Genomic DNA, 17,181 nt, shown 5'->3' on the forward strand with positions numbered 1-17,181 from the left:
AGTGATCGCTCCATCCTCATTCTTTGTTTTTTCATAGTGCCATAAGATTGTGGCATACCTTTCACGATGGTACTTTGCATCGATTTCAACAGTTCCCATGTCAAAAACAACATTGCTGATAATTCATATGTTTATACACAATTAAGATACAATAACATTAATGTTAATACATAATTCATACCATTTTATAGTCAAATTCATAAACATTTTTTTCATAATTCATACAAAATACATCACCCAAATTTTATAGTCAAATTCATAAATATTTTTTTCAAATTTGGAACAAATTTCACACAAACAACTGTTTTGAAAACAATAATAAGAATAATGTGATATAAAAAATAACTATTTTGAGTAATGTGAAAATAAATTAAATAAAGTACTTACCCTTACAACTTTTTTGGGGTTTTTGTATTTTGGTAATTCTGATTCCTTCTTCTTTGTTTTTCTTCTTGTAAATGGTTTTGATGTTTGAGCAACTTCAACATTTGTTGATTTTTTTCTTTTTTTCTTTTTTGTTTGACTAACAAAATACGAATCAGAATCAGAATCAGGAGAGGTTTCAACAAGTGTTTTCCCCTTTCTCTTCTTCCCCTTTTGATTTGCCAGAATCACACTATCCTTTGCTTCATTATTTTTATCTTTTTGATTATTCGATCGAGAGGAACCACCGGTCGCCGAAATTTCAACAGTTTTAGGCGGGGATGTTTGGGATAATATATTGAACGATAAAGCATGAACATAATCAATTGAAGTTCCATCAAATCTGGGACTCTTTCGAGGAGTTTCAATGGGTTTCTTAAACATGATGATGAATAATCGTGGGGTAGGGGGGTGGACTATTTTGAAGTTAGACTTGATGAGAAACAATGGTGAAAGTCGGATAGTGGGTTGTGGCGTCTAGGAGTTAATTAGCGTGGGGCAGGGGGGTGGGATTGAACAATGGGGATGATAACGGTAAACAAGGAAAGAAAACGTGTATGGAGAAAATTTCTAAAATTGGGTAACTGAAAATTTTAGTTCTAAAAAAAGGAAGTGAAATCAAATTAATTACCTATTATTAGTTAATAATAAAAACCTTTAAATAGATTAATAATTTATTAAATAAATATAATTTGAATTTTAAATAAAATTAAATTTAATTGATATGTCATAACCCGTAAATAATCTGTTATAAGCAAGAATTTTTTAAAAGTAAATTTAAAACCCGTAATATTTACTTTTAAATGTGTATATGGGTGATTTTTCCTTTTGTAAAATGGACAAGTAATTTGGACTTATATATTTTTATTAATAATATAGACAAGGATGAAAGTACTTAATTACCAACTACTGGTGTATTATAACTTGTAGCTGGTAATTAAGTACGTATGGCTTTTTGCACAAAGTAAAAAATCACCTTATTATTATTATAATAGAAGCAAAATCGTTGCTAAATAAAATTAAACATATATGAATATAAAGGGAAAATTAGAGTGAGTGTATACACACACACAATGCAACTACATTGAAGCTAATTTTGGCTAAACAAAGACATAATAATTCCATCTATCTGAGAACACCAAACATCAGTGGATAAGTAGTAGATCCACCACAAAGAAGCCCAATTCCCAAGCCATATCACACAAATAAAGGAACTAAAATTAATGCATAAATCATAAACAATAAATATGGTAATTGAATTGAATTGTTCATCTACGGCAACGAGTGATAGCAGAGCAACCTCTAGTGTAAGGGTGAGCTGGACCTGTAGCATGATAACAATGGTGCGTGTAATACGATCTGCCAGATCGTGGTGGGCAGGGGATTCTGTTAGCTGACAATGCTCCATATGAAATGTAGTACTTGAATTTGTGCCACAATAGAGATCTTCCATTTCCATCTAACTGCATCTCATCATCCTCTGTTTCTTCGTATAAAGACGACATTGCCATTGGCAACTCAAAATCTTCACTCACCAGTTGTTCTAAACCAAATTTATCAACTTGTGCTTCGATCACAATTGCATTGTTGGTGATGGTGAATAAGAAGATGATAAGGAAGAAAAGTATTGGAGACTCCATGAGTTGTATGCAAAAAAAAATGGTGAAATAAGTGTGTTTGTGTAATTGGAATGGAATACAGCTTGCTAGTAGGGGTCCATCAATTAAGGCTGCATTGTCTTGGTAAGAGTGCAACCCACCCACTCTCCATTAATTCTTGCTGCTACATTTGCGGTTAGGTTATCAACTTTCTTCCTCCGTGATAAATGTTGTGGCCTCACACATTTTATTGAACGTTTTCTAAGCTCCTTAATTTTGTGCTAATGCATGTTAGTACTACAAACTACACCATCTATTATTCTTCTGACCCTTAAAAGTAACTATCTGACCTTGAACTAACCTGAGTTGCGGTGTAGCAGTGGAACTGCTCTATTCTTAATTGAAGGTATTGAGTTCGAGCTTTGTATATGAAGAAATTTTTATTGAAAGCGACACTTTTCTATGGTTCATGCAATATGAGATCTAGATTTAATTGGAGCTCCAATGTGAGCTTTGTACATCAAGTGTGGAAAATCAAAATGTTACCCCAAGATCAGATATCTTTTATTTTTCCCACCCGATGCCCGGAGATGTTATTCTGACAAGCAGGGGCGGATCTACGTTCAATGAAGGGGGTTCATCCGAACCCCCTTCGTCGAAAAATTACACTATATATATAACATTAATTTTTGAATATATGTGTATATAAAGGCGTAGCTCAGTGGCGTTGGGGGTTCAGGAATTTGCTCTACTGCACGTGAGGTCGCGTGTTCGAATCCGGGCAGTCGCGTGTTCGAATCCGGGCAGAGGCATTTTGTTTTATCAACTTACTTCAGGCGTTTTATTTTTTTAAAATAAATAATAATGCAATCAGAAAATGATGTTTAGTTCCAAAAATTAAAACGCTGATTGGAAATTTAGGATTTATTAGTCTAATCCCTAATTATAAAGTCAAATATTAAAAAATCCGTTTCTTCTTGATTCAACCGTTTAATCCGACCCGTTTATATCCGATTCGACCCGTTTATTTGTGGATATTATTTACGTGATTAATTTTTTTGAACCCCCTTGATGAAAATCCTCCCTCCGCCACTGCTGACAAGAGGAAGTTGCTCAAATGATAAGTACTCTCACTTCCAACTCTAAGAATGTAAGTTCAAGTTACGAAGGAAGCAAAAAGGTGAAAGCTTGGAGCTCCCGCATAGGGGTAAAAAAAAGTAGATGACAGGAGTTGTTTATTTATAAAAAAAATAAAAACAAAATTTGATTTGACCAATTTTTAAATCAATCCAAACACCTTCTTATTAGCTCTATATAAGCATTTTTATTTCAATCTTTGCAACAAATTTTGAAATCATTCTTTAAATACTCACGTGAATGTCAGATTTTATCGTGACTATAATATTGTCACTGCATAATAGAAGCTACAACCACCGACACTGATCCCTACCACATATTTAATATTGTTGTCAATCATCGCCACCAATATAATTATTACCAACACCGCTAGCTACTTCCGCAAAACCACCATTGCTATTCACTTTGACTACCAACCGCCTCCATCACCACCGCCTACCACTGCACAATCACCGCATCAAAAACCTCTATCGTCACTCTGTCAGACACCACCTCTACTACTTAATCAAACAAACAACTAAAGGGTTTATAAAAGAGAATACAAAGAATTAACGATAGACAAAATTTTATTATCAAACAATAAAATCTCATTTAACTATGAATTAACATGGACAATATTCAATAAGAAATTTCATTAACTAGGAATTACCGATAAATTTGTCATATTTTCTAATTGTAAGACTTTAAAAAGATGTCCACGAAAAATAACAAATTTGATAGAAGAAAAAAGTTTATTGTATACGTGCACAAATAAAAGGAGAAAAAAAAATGTCGTTGGAGATATCTGAGACAGCACCCCAAGTTGTTGCAAACAGGTGGGTCTGAAAAGCGAAATGCCTCGTTGGTATAAAGATCTCATTAGTTGTTCTTCTTGTTGTTGCTTTGCTCTTTTTGCGAAGGGGTAGACCTTTGTATGTGTAATTTCACGTGCAACTTGCTAACCAATTCTAATTTAATATTATAACTAGCTAATTATTGTAGGTCGATTGTCTGACAAATATTTGTTGAATAAAAATACTCACAATATTAATTAGATACCAAGGAAAAATGCATTTTTATCACCAAAAATTTGACCCATTTTTAGTCCTGTTAATCAAAGGTGATTCTTATGTACTCTTTATAAGAACGTTGTTTGTGCTATATATTATTATATAAAACTCAATTTAAATATAAAATAAGGTGAAGTCATAATAAAAACAGAAATACATTTATGACTGTGTAGGAAATTGAAAGAAAGTCTTATCACACAAAGTCTAGTAACACGTTGAGAGAATATCAATCAATCTACTCAACAGTGTAAGAACCCACGCCTATTAAATCTAAAATGTCCAACTCTGCTCACCATTTGCCTTGCTTCTAGCGAAAGACTGGAATTACAAACACAAGACAAACCTAGTCCCTTATGAAACATCTGATAAAATTGGAACGATACTGAAAAAATTAGCATGGTCCTTGCGCAAAAGTTAAACATTGCGCAACTGGTACAAACAAGAGAGAAAACTAAGACTAGCCTTGTTGGGGTTCAGGGATGACTGGGAAATCAAAGTAACACACACCATTTAGCCAAATTTTTTACAAATAGTACTCATTAGCATGATCATGATCAGGACGCCGTGTACATATGTTATTTCATTTTATTTTAACTTAGCATTTTGTGCACTAGAGTTCATGGATGGATGAGGCTGGCATGCCCTAATAGAGCTTGAATTATAATTCATTGGCCCTGGCGATGACATTGCTGTTGAAAATCCAGAAATCATCGGCCTATTATTAACCGCGGCTTGCTCTAAAGATTGAAGTTGCTTCTTTAAAAACTTAACATAATGGACAGCCTCATCTAACATTGAAGCAGTATCCATTTTAGTTCCTCCAGGGACTAGTCTTTGCAAAATCCTTATCCTTTCACTTATTCGTTCCCTCCGATGCCTGGCTGCCACACTCTGTGGATCCTTCGATATCTTAACATTTTTTCTCTTGGGAGGTTTAACTGATTCGGGATCAATGTGAATCGGCTGCATCATCGCGATACGAAAAATCATCTCCCTCATAGCCTCCATAGAATTTCTCCTCTGTAAACATGAGTAATCATTTCCACTACCATGAGCCGCCGATGCAATAATTTCATCGATGGATGAAAGTATTGGCATCGCGGCGGGTTCTTCAATTGGATTGCCCATGAATGAGAAATTAGATGGAGGAGAAGTCATTAGGTAATTGGAGTTATGGAGTGGTGGTTGCAATGGTATCATTTCAATATTGCTATTGGAGAATCCAAGTTCTAGTGAGTGAGCAATATTTTGTAACTCCATGATTTGTTTTGTAAGGTAAAGAGGAAAAAAAACAGGGGATATATAGAAATATTAGAATGAAAGATGGGCTAAAAGGGATTCAGGGGATACCACTATGAGAAGTGTTCCTTTGAGCATAGCATAGAATTGTCAGTGCTATATGTGCATATATATGACAAGTTGTGACCTACTCCTATATATGTTTTTATATTCCAAATAATACGCAATGATACAGATCACATTTTATTTTATTTTTTTAATTTATTTTTCGTTAACAGTAGTAGCATTTCCATTTGCAGGTAATTTGAGAGTTACAAAAGCTTGAGTCATAGTGTCAGATGTAATAACGAGTAGATAATTTTTGTGTAAATATAAAAGGGGAATGCGTTTGAGTAAAGGTGCATGAACCAAAAAGGGCAGCAATGACTAAAGAGTTAAAACAGAGGTATGGTCCTGGGAATGAAAAACTAGATACATTTGCCTTTAGAAAAAATTAACTTCAAATGGTAACCCCACAACACATGACATCTGTCAGAAGGATAACAAGTCTGGTTTCACAAGTGGGGTAGTCAAGAAAGATGAACTTACCTGGAAAGTAGCCCATCTTCCATTTCTACATTGAGCTACAGGCATGATGGATGTGGAGATTCCGTTCTATAGCTCTTTACAAATTTATTTATATATATACATATAAAAGATCTCAAAAAGGTTACTAGTTTTTTTTCTATTCAATTCGTAAGTAACAGTTACACACAATATTAGCATAAGTTCGGACAAATTCAATATTTTCTTACTTTAGATCATTTAATTGTATAAACACTAATTACACATATAATAATTAAAACGAACAATGAATTTGATGATGGTAAGTTCAGAGTCATAAATTTCAAATACTGACTTTGTCTCGAAGGATATCAGGCATCCTGTTACACAACTGTCTTACTTGAATATAATGATGCTTCTATGGCACGTATCTCGATCTCGATTTAGGAAGTTTTTGAGAAGTAAACTTTAGTTGGACCGACTCCCTGCTCCTCTCAAGTTGAGAAAATGACCTGTTTTGGACCAAACATGGAAATTTAACTGCCTGGTAAAACAGATAGTCTGACTATATTTTACATCATGAAAATGTTAGTCCAAACTCCCCTTACAAGTTACGGCTTTTCTGAAATATTCTGCTTGATCAGAACACCACACGAAGCAACGTTTTTATACTACTCGAAAACTTGCGTGCTTATACAAAATTGCATACTTTACCAATGATTAAATAGTTAGTATTAAGCTAAAAAAAAAATTATGAAAAAGTCATTCAACTTTGCCTGATACGTTTGAAAGTCAATATACAATTATTCGAATAAAAAGATCACTCAACTATATGGGTAAGTAGTAGAAAGGAAAGTCTCAAAATAGTCCCTCATCTTTGGGTTAAAGTTCAAAGTCATCCTTGAGTTTTCACATGGAGCATTTATAGTTCCTCATGTTTGCAATATTGGTGCACTTTTGATCCTCCCCTAAATTTTTGCCTATTTTTTAACATTAATTTTGTTCACAATTTTATGTAAGGAATGTCCAATCGTCTTTTTATATATTTAGTAGAAATAATAACTCTATGTGAGAGAATGTGATAAGAAGAACACATTGTTCTGTTCAGTAGAAATATTACTGCAGTTAAACTAAGAACATCTTAACACATGATGTTGGAAGAAAAGAAAAAAATTGTACTATTGCACGTGAAATTATCGTGATGAACCTCTCGACTTTACCTGCAATACGATTTCTACTAAATAAAACAAGGTGTTTTTCTTCTCATATGGAGTTATTATTTTTACTAAATATATAAAATGACGATTGAACATCTCATACATAAGTTATGGATAAAATTAATGTTAAAAAATATGCAAAATTTTGGACGAGGATCAAAAGTGCACCAATATTGCAAACATGAGGGACTATTAGTGTTCTATGTGAAAATTAAAGGAATGACTTTGAGCCTTAACCCAAAGATGAGAGACTATTTTGAATCTTTTCTCAAGTATTAGATAAGTCACTAATTAATAATTTATAATCATACACAGATAACTTGGATCTCACCAAAAGAAATGCTCAGAGGAATGAATGCAGGGAAGATAATCAGAAATCAGAATGGGGCCTACGCACTTTGTTTTGGAATCAGCAACAGCTTATATTTTAGGGTAAATTATTCTATCATATAACCTCTACATTTATATCATAAAAATCATTAATAACAATATATTCAAGTGTAGTCTCACACACAGTAGAGTCTGAAAATTATCAACAAATTAACACAAAGCAACCCGATTTTCCTCGTAAGCTGATCAATTTGGAATTGGGAAAAGCCCCAACCCCATATTTGTTCTTGATTTTAGTATTTTATTGTTTCTTTTATAAAGTACTCCCATCAAATTAGCCAATGAGCCCTATACCCTACCAATCTTATTATATTATGTCATATGAAAAAAAAAATGTATATATTCCAAATAATTGTACTGGGTAGGACGTATCCTCTATAAGATCTAAATATTTCTCATCAGCAATGTTAGATAATATATACAATAGTAAGTAACATAAATAAAGTATTTTTCTGCAAGTGGTTCCAAAAGATAACATACTTTTTCCCTTTTATTTATTTTTCCCCTCCCAACTTATTAAACATGTAGTCATCTAGATGAAATGAAGAATCCACAGCTGGTTTCAATATAACTAACAACAATTACGCTTCAATACGAAATAAATTAAGGTCGACTATATGATAATCATATTTGTGTCAATAGCTCAAGAAATAAATAAAAAAGGAAGGATGTCATATGCATGTATGTGATTAATCCAGAAGATTCGAAGGTACTACGACAATATATATAATATGAAATTTGATATTTGTTGGATGGTACTGTGTGATGATTGATGATATTTATTATAAAGGAGGAGTATGGAGAGCGTCATGATCCCTTTAAACCGACAGTGGAGGAGTCACCTTTACAAAATTTTGAAGGAAAAACAAGTCACTTTTTACAAATTATTATTCACTTTCACTTTGATTTAAGGTATATATAATCACTTAGTTTTACTAATAACTAATAAGAGGTTAATTTGTTTTAGGAACCTTTCGTTACGGTTAATGGACTATGTAATGTACAGTAAAACCTCTATAAATTAATACTCACTAAATTATTAATCTCTCTAAAGTAATATTTTTCTCCGATCCCGACTTGGGCCAATGGAAAAAATCACCAATTTTGATAAGATAATAAGATAATATATTTCCAGAAGACCCCTATATAAGTATATGGTCCCATTAATATCATAAATTAATAATTATTTGAAAGTACAAATATATCTAAGACAATTTAGTGAAATATGATTCTATTGTGTTCTAGTTTTTTCTTAAAATTTAAATCTAATTGAAGTTCATCTCTAACTTTTCTTATTACATCCAAGAGCTCTGGTGTTGTCTTTTCGAACTATACCATAAAATTGTGAAGAGTTCTAGATGTGATAATTGCTTCCTTACGCGTAACTGGTTCCAAAGGTATAGTATCATCTTCAACTTCATCATCAACATTGTTTTTTCCGATGATATCCACAATTTCTTCTAAGCTCTGGACCTATATGAACATGTATCACTTTCACCCGGATAATCCAACAGGCATGGGCGGATCTATTCAGGTGGGTGGGGGTGCCATGCCACCCATGAGCTTCGACGGAAACTTTATGTATATAGGTATATATATACACAGTCTATATATAAATAATAAATTCGCCACCCACAGTACCAAAGTACTCTGTGGTGGCCGTGGTAAAAGGTCAAATGTTTGAGCCTCAGGTCGCGGGATTGAACCCATTTGACACATTTTCACTTTTTTTCTAGGTCACAGAATCGAACCCATTTGACACATTTTCACTTTTTTTTTTTTTTTTAAAACTGAAGGCTCCTCTCATAAATCACAGTAATAGCTTTTCAACCATCTTCTTTTTTTCTTTTTTACCATTGTTTCAAATTATTTGCTACTTTCTTTATCTTTAAATAATTTTATAAGTAAGAAATTTAGCCTAATTCATCCTACTCCTAACATTAGATATTATTTTTCTATCCTCTATTAATTATTTCCATTTTACTAAAAATAGTTATTAAAAACTATTTGTCAATTAACAAAATTAAACAAAATATTTTTAATTTTTCTTTAAAGTGTAAACAAAATTTATAAAAAATTACAAAAATGTTTATCTTAAAGATTAAAATAGTAAACTAACATTTTTATTTATAATTTCTTAAAGAAGTAAAAGAAAAAGTTAATAACTAATAGAAAGAGGTATAAATTGTTTTTTTTTCTCTTCCCAATAATTTCATAAACACTTAAATGCATCAAATATTCTGCAACAAGAAAATATAACAAAAAGATCCTCAGTAATTTTAACCAATAATTATATAAGTTTTGGTACTATTTTCATAAAAATAGAAAATCATCCATAAACTCCTACATATATACATACTCTCTCAATTTATATGATATTTTTTTATTCTTGAAATTCAAACTACTTTGAAAGTTAATTTAAAAATATTTATTATTATTACATTAACATAATAAGAATTGCAACCTATGTTTGTTCATAAATATTACCTTCTCGCTAAGTTGCAATTCAACTAAAAACATTATTAGTTGCGATTCTTGTCATATTTATATAATTTTTAAAAAAAGGAACAAAAAAATACACCTTATAGCTTGACTTTCAAGAACAAAAAATAACCTATAAATTAATGGAGAGAGTAAAATGAAAAAAATAATAAAAAATAGGTTAATTATATTTATATTTTGTTGATTGACAGATAATTTTAAATAACTATTTATGTTTATCCTAAAAATAATACAATTAAAAACAAATATCTTAATTTATTTTAGTTTAACTCTTTATTAAATATGTAATTATTTGACTTTAAATCAAAATAAATATTAATATGTTTATGTTTATTTGATTTTTGACAAATGAACATTATGAACCACCATAAATTTTTCGTAAATAACCTACAAGCACTTTTTAAAAAATTTATACATGTTGTTTATTTCCATTTTATTGATTGATTTGTCATATAAATTGAAAAGAAGAGTAATTCGAATCAAACATAAAGATAATTTAGGCGATGAGTCTGTTTGGCACCCAGAAACTCTAAATCCTGGATCCACCACTGCCAACAGGTTATTGACATCCATTTTATTATGGTAAGCGAGATAATTAATCATGACCTCAAGTTCATGAATGACGTTTTCAAAAGTGGGTTCATTCAAATTCTATGAGATTGCATCCTCCGAACGAATTTTACAGTGTCGAAAATAATTTGTTATTGTCTTTTGCTGAACATTTGTTGTCCAAACAGGGATTGCAAAATTGATAGCATCGAAAACATTAATCTTTGTTGGATGAATTTGTCCCGCTTCATAGCCTTCAAATATCCTACGATAAAATCTCTTACGATAGTACATCTTGAAAGCTCTTATTATCCCAGCATCACAAGGTTGAATTTTGGATGTCATGTTGGATGGCAAGAAAAAAAATTCAACATTTTGTAGTCTTTCAATATTTCTATTATGGGTTGGACAATTATCTACCATAAGCAAAACTCGTCTACCATGCATTTTGTGGTCAAACCAACGAATATATTCATAAAAAAACACACTTGTCATCCATGCTCTTTTGTTTGCACGATAGTGACAACTCAATAAATATGATACATAAATTAGTAAGATATAATGATTTTGATGTATTCGTTGTACTTTATATATAATATTTTTTTATGTGAAATCAATAAATATGATACATAAAGTAGTAAGATACAATGATTTTGATATAATTAAAATTAACCTTCATTAAAATCTCAAACCATTCTTTAAATTAATAAATATTAATTTATTGATTAAATAATATCTCTATAAAATAATAAAATTTTATTGTCTCACCTATATTAATTTATAGAGATTATACCGTAATGTGTTAAGCTCCAAGTACAAAGTCTCGTTAAATTAGTGAATACAAATAGGGAATTGGTCCATTCAGATTGGGTTGGATTTTTTAAGTTCGGGTTCGAATTAATCGATTGGGTATTCAACATTTTTTGTTCTGACTTTTAAGCTTTTAAAGCAAGCTTATTATAAAAGACAATAATTGAAGAAAAATACATTCTTTTTACTGCCAACCAAAAAAATTATATGGTTTACCTATTGTCATATTTAGGTGTAACGAAATTTATGAGGTTACCAACAAGGGTTGTGGTAAGTACTCCTTCATCCTTAACCAAGAGATTTCGGGTTCGAGTTTCCTTGGGTACAAAGTCGCCTTTGTTAGGGAGGATTTAGTCGAACTCCAATGTGAGTACCAGAGAAACAAAAAGAAATTTATGGGGTTAATGTATAACAGGTAGAGTATTATTGGATCTCTAAGACTTGTTAGTAATTGATGACATATGGATATGACTAAATATAAGATGAGAAATTTTGGACTTTGGAATATCTAAAAATTTAAATTACCAAATCTGATATCCAGAACTTTTAAAAATAAAAACCATAACCTGATCCATAATTCAAAAATTTAAATCAAATGTCAAAAAGTTGGGATTTCTGGCTAAGTTCAAAGGTAGCACTTATCCTCTGTTGAAGTATTGATTTGGTATTAGAATAATTAGTGTATATAGTTTTAGAAGTATGCAAATTATATTATAACTTATATTTGAGAAAACCATCAAATTGCTCTCAAATCAAGGATCTCCCAAGACTTTCAAAACCGGTTGTGTTCTTTAGTTATATTAAATTCCCAGCCATGTTATATCAATCAGCGCCCATGGCCTAATGGATAAGGCGCTTGACTTCTAATCAAGCGATTGTGGGTTCGAGTCCCACTGGGCGTGGAATTTATTTCTGCATTTTCATTTTGTCCATCCTTGCCTATTCTATGTTTATTTATTGGGCCTAGTACTAAACAATTGGACCTATTCTATATTTATTGGGCCTAGTACTAAACAATTGGGCTGAAAGCAAGGCTATGTTGTTTGGGATCTATTAATATTGTTTATAGCAACTTTCACATATAGCAAACAAAAAAATCATATTTGTATGTTATAGAAAAGTTTGTATAATTGCGCTTCATAGCAAACATATATATGTATAATTCGCTATACATATACAATTGAAAGCTATGTCTATTTCGCTATACATATATACAAAAAGAAGCAATTGTATAATTCGTTGGCTCCTCTTCAGATTTGTATAATTTCGCTAGCAAACCATTTGTATAAATTGTTGTTAGCCTCTCGTTTGTATAAATCATTGACAAAAATATTTGTATATAAAAAATCGCTCTCTCTTTCGCTTTATACAAACATAAATTATACATTATACAAACATAAATTATACATTATATTTGTATAATCTGTGTTTGTATAAAACGAGAAAGAAAGAAAGGCAAAAGAAAACTGGGCAGGAGAATATCTGTATTGTATAATTATAAGTGTATAGGACGAATATATATGTATTTGCATGTGTATATACAATTTCTTTCGCTTATACAAACATAAATTTCACATTATATTGTATAATCTGTGTTTGTATAAAAACGAGAAAGAAAGAAAGGCAAAAGAACACTGGGCAGGAGAATATCTGTATTGTATAATTATAAGTGTATAGGACGAATATATATGTATTTGCATGTGTATATATAATTTTCTCTTGCTTTATACAAATAAAAACTCAATTTATACAATTCTGTTGTATAAAGCGAGAGAGGCGAGCACAGAGGGAGCGAGCGAGAAAGCGAGAGTGGCGAGCGAGAATTTGGAGGGAGAGAGGCGACTGGCAAACATTTGCTACGGGGCGCAATTAAATCAAACAGTAGCTACTCCATTTATTTTAGATTATAAATTTGTCATTCTGTACAATTATCCCTATTGTCTAAAACGACTAATTACTGAAACAGATTCTAAGCTTGTAACTTTATTCCTGTGGGAATGAGGAAACTATAACTTCACGGAGAATGCTACAAGCTGTGGAGGAACTTAAGGAGATTGTAAATGGGAAAAAAACTAGTGTTACCGTGACATTGTTTCGAATAATCTAAGAATTTTGTCGATGATCCATAGCTAAATATAATCAGGAACGAGTGAATGAGAGTTGACATCATATCTAAAGACAACAGAAATTAATTTTGACTCATCTTGATTTAAGGGTATCTATGGTTTAAAAATGACTTGGGCTCTATTGAAAGTGATCGTATTTCAAGGTCCCTTAATAACTCATCAAATGCAGTGGACCTATTGTGTGGGAATGATATTGCTTTTATAAAAGAAAACAAAAAATTTGGGGCAGGGAAAGTAAAATGAGAAAGAAATTACATGGTAAAGAGTTTGAACTCTTAAATAGTTAACCAACTGAGCTACTACAATTATTGTATGTGCATAATCAAGTTTTGGGCTTTATTTTCACAATGCACTCATGTTTGTAAATGATTTTTTAAAATATAAATGAGATAAACAGATATTTAGATTATTTTTTTAAGGGTATGATCTATGCAATATTGCACTGGCTATTTACCGTTCCTTCTTCCCAATTTCTTTTTAAACCTTGTCAATTCGTTTCAAAGTATATAAAAAAAAAGAGCAAAATAAATTAATGCGACAAATTAATTGCTATCTTCAAAGCGATTAGTAGGAACTTTAGATTCAGAATATATATTAGGTAGTGAAAAATGGTTGCATTAAATATATACCACCACAAAGTAGATTAACATTCGTACACACTGTTTTTTTCTATTTGTGAGTATTATATTGGACATTTTGTTATTGTATATATCACCTCATAGTTAAATATTCCGATGGGGATTTTTATCATACAAAATAACCAAGGGTCTGTATTCTGTCATATGCCAACTTGAGTGGATCAACATAACTTGAAAAAGTCAACTCTAATTTGCACTGCAAATGCCAAATAGCTATATAGAAAATTGTATTTTGGAATTATTTTTTGAAAAAACTACATAACCACACATACTTTACTATCATATATACATATTTTATATCTAGTTTAAAAATATTACACAGAATACCACTTTTTAATAATTATACTATGCATTTTTAAAAATTAAATCAGATACGCAATTCCTTAAATATGATATTAAATAATTATCTTAAAATAAATATGATATTGAATAATTATCTTAAATATAATCTCCTTAATTAATGGAAAACTAAAAATTCAAATTTTATTTTATCTCACCTCACATCCGCCGATTCACTCCGCCAATCCCATTAACAGTATGTATCTCTCCACACCCCCATGTAATCCACTTTCTCCACCTCTTCCTCAACATCTCTGGCATGTTTTAAATCAACAACCATTTTTTGAATATTAGCAATATATCATTTTCTTTAGGTTTTTGCTTATTTTCTAATGTATCTCAAATTTATACAATTTCATGTATCTGGGTTAGAGTTCCCCTTTTTCTACAGTTCGATAGCAGTTATTACATTGTATGAAGTTGTGTTGTATCCATAGAGCAAAGTCTCAAAATTCTGAAAATAGTAAGAGTTCGTTATTCATTTCAATCAATTTGTTTCTAATATTAATTTAATGTATCTAGTATTAATTTGATGTATCAAGTATCAATTTTATACGTTATATTAAAAACATGTATCTCAAATTATGTGTATCTAAATATGTAATATAAAAAAAGAAGAAGCATATAATTAATCTAATGATGTGTATTTAAATTTCATACGTTATATAAAAAAACATGAATCTCGAATACATAGTAAGCATATACATCTAATTATGTGTATCTAAATATGAAATGTAACTGAAACACATGAATTTAGGAACAATAGAAAATTATAAAAATTCTTCCTTTTTTTAGCATCTTAAAATTTCTCATAGATGTAGAGATGACGGTAGAGTATCTTTCGTAGCATACGTTTCTAGTTGTGCTTAGATTCGACGGACCTCTGTCCGATCCATAGAAAATTTTACTTTTTCGTCCCTCCGATTAATGAAGATTTGAAGAAGGTCCTCAAATGTTGGATATGAAATTTGAGTCAATTGGAGAATGAAACTGTTAGGGAGAAACCATCACTATAATTTGGCAGGAAAAAATTACAAACAAACAACTAAAAACCTTGAAAATTGAAGCTTGAAAGGAAGAAATTGATGAAAAAAATAAGGTTTCAGTATCAGATTTAATAACGTTTGTGATTTTTATTCTTTAGCAAATTAGTTAATAGTGATACAGAATGATTCTCTAAATTTGTCCTATTTGTTAATTTCTCAGAATTTGCTCCGCTACTTAAGGCATTCAGTTATAGTAGTTTAATTCAAAAAATTTATCACGTATCTCGGCCTTACACACCCAACAGATACACGTATTTGATGTATCTCGACACATGTATCCATCAACTGAAAGTGGTATAGCATGTAATATCAAAAACTATTGGGATTTCTAGTAATTAGACTCTAAACTACTGAGATTTATGTAGTTTACTTTTCTTCGTTTAATATCAAAGATGATCCAAATACAATTTTGAATTAATATGGGCCGGGCCCAATTTATTCATTTATTGAAAAAAGAAGAAGATAATCCAAATTACTCAAGAGGAGATCACCCCACTGATTATTATTCTAATGAAAATAAAAAAACATCACACATAATGATGTTTACATATTCGTTTCTACAGTTGAATGAATATAAATAAAAATAAAAAATACTACCTAAAACAACTTGCTATAATTAACTTTGATTCTCATGTCGAATGTTTAGTTTGGTGGAAAAATATATATAGCAAGCTAATAAACGAGCAAGTAATAAATAAAAAAAATAAATTCAACTAGTCATATTTTTATTAGTTAATTTTAAGCACCTAATTTTTCCAAGTAGAGTAGGTTAAAACTTGACTCATACCACTCAATCCATTTTTTAAAATTCAAATAAAACAACCAAATGCGTCCATTAATGGCTCATATATACCCTTTCGGTACCTAACTTTTCATGTTTCTACTGCTAAGTATAGGTAATAATTGAAGGCATGCAAGTGATAGCTACAGTTCTTCGTTTAACTCTTTCCATTCATTTTTATTTATTCATTATAATTTTGTATGCTCCTTCAAAGATAATAATTAATACTACGTTCATTCACTTTTAATTGTCATAATTTTCTTTTTTAGAGTCAAACGATAATAATTTTGACTAACATTTTATGATATATTTTTTCATACTTGGAATTTATAGTATTTTTCGTATAGTTTTTGAATATCTAAATTTTTTGTTTAAATTATTAAATTAATGTAATCTAATTTAACTTTGAAAATTAGACAAATTGACTTTCAAAAATCGCAACATGACAATTAAAAGTGGACAGAAGGAGTATAAGTGTATATCAAAATACTAAATATTAATTGATGTATAATTATAATTTTTAGGTGTTGTGGAATGATTTGGTGAATAAATTATGAATGTTGAAGCTTGAAGGTAAAACATAATTTATTTATTTAGATATGTTAAAAATGTTAAGTAAAAATAAAAATTTATTTTTGAAATAATGAATAAGTAAAAATGAATGGAAGAATATTTTTACAACATGATTAAGAATGTCCGACCTATATAGCACTACTATATTCACTCAATTTATGGGACGGAATTTTAAAATGAAAGAAAAAATTTAAAACTTGCCATTCAAAATAAGTTTTACA

General features: G+C 30.5%; 2 protein-coding genes and 1 non-coding gene across 3 annotated transcripts; 1 reads left to right on the forward strand and 2 right to left on the reverse strand.

Annotated features, from left to right (window-relative positions):
- Positions 1–1,459: 1,459 nt before the first annotated feature.
- On the reverse strand, positions 1,460–2,219 carry LOC102590578 (protein RALF-like 34). The gene has a single exon (XM_006339829.2). It carries the CDS (start codon positions 2,061–2,063, stop codon positions 1,692–1,694), a length of 372 nt encoding a protein of 123 aa, XP_006339891.1. The 5' UTR covers positions 2,064–2,219; the 3' UTR covers positions 1,460–1,691.
- A 2,371-nt stretch (positions 2,220–4,590) lies between these two features.
- On the reverse strand, positions 4,591–5,590 carry LOC102579254 (transcription factor HEC1). Its single transcript, XM_006339879.2, has one exon. The coding sequence runs from the start codon at positions 5,465–5,467 to the stop codon at positions 4,793–4,795; it is 675 nt and encodes a 224-aa protein (XP_006339941.1). The 5' UTR covers positions 5,468–5,590; the 3' UTR covers positions 4,591–4,792.
- Positions 5,591–12,286: 6,696 nt separating this feature from the next.
- Positions 12,287–12,359, forward strand: TRNAR-UCU (transfer RNA arginine (anticodon UCU)). Its single transcript has one exon. It is a non-coding gene; the product is annotated as a tRNA-Arg (tRNA).
- Positions 12,360–17,181: the final 4,822 nt, after the last annotated feature.

This window comes from Solanum tuberosum, unplaced genomic scaffold (assembly GCF_000226075.1).
Source record: "Solanum tuberosum cultivar DM 1-3 516 R44 unplaced genomic scaffold, SolTub_3.0 scf00012, whole genome shotgun sequence".
Lineage (NCBI taxonomy): Eukaryota > Viridiplantae > Streptophyta > Magnoliopsida > Solanales > Solanaceae > Solanum > Solanum tuberosum.

What these genes read in the sequence shown, in the direction of transcription:
- LOC102590578 (XM_006339829.2), bottom strand. Translation starts at nt 2,063, where the DNA reads ATGGAGTCTCCAATACTTTTCTTCCTTATCATCTTCTTATTCACCATC.
- LOC102579254 (XM_006339879.2), bottom strand. Translation starts at nt 5,467, where the DNA reads ATGGAGTTACAAAATATTGCTCACTCACTAGAACTTGGATTCTCCAAT.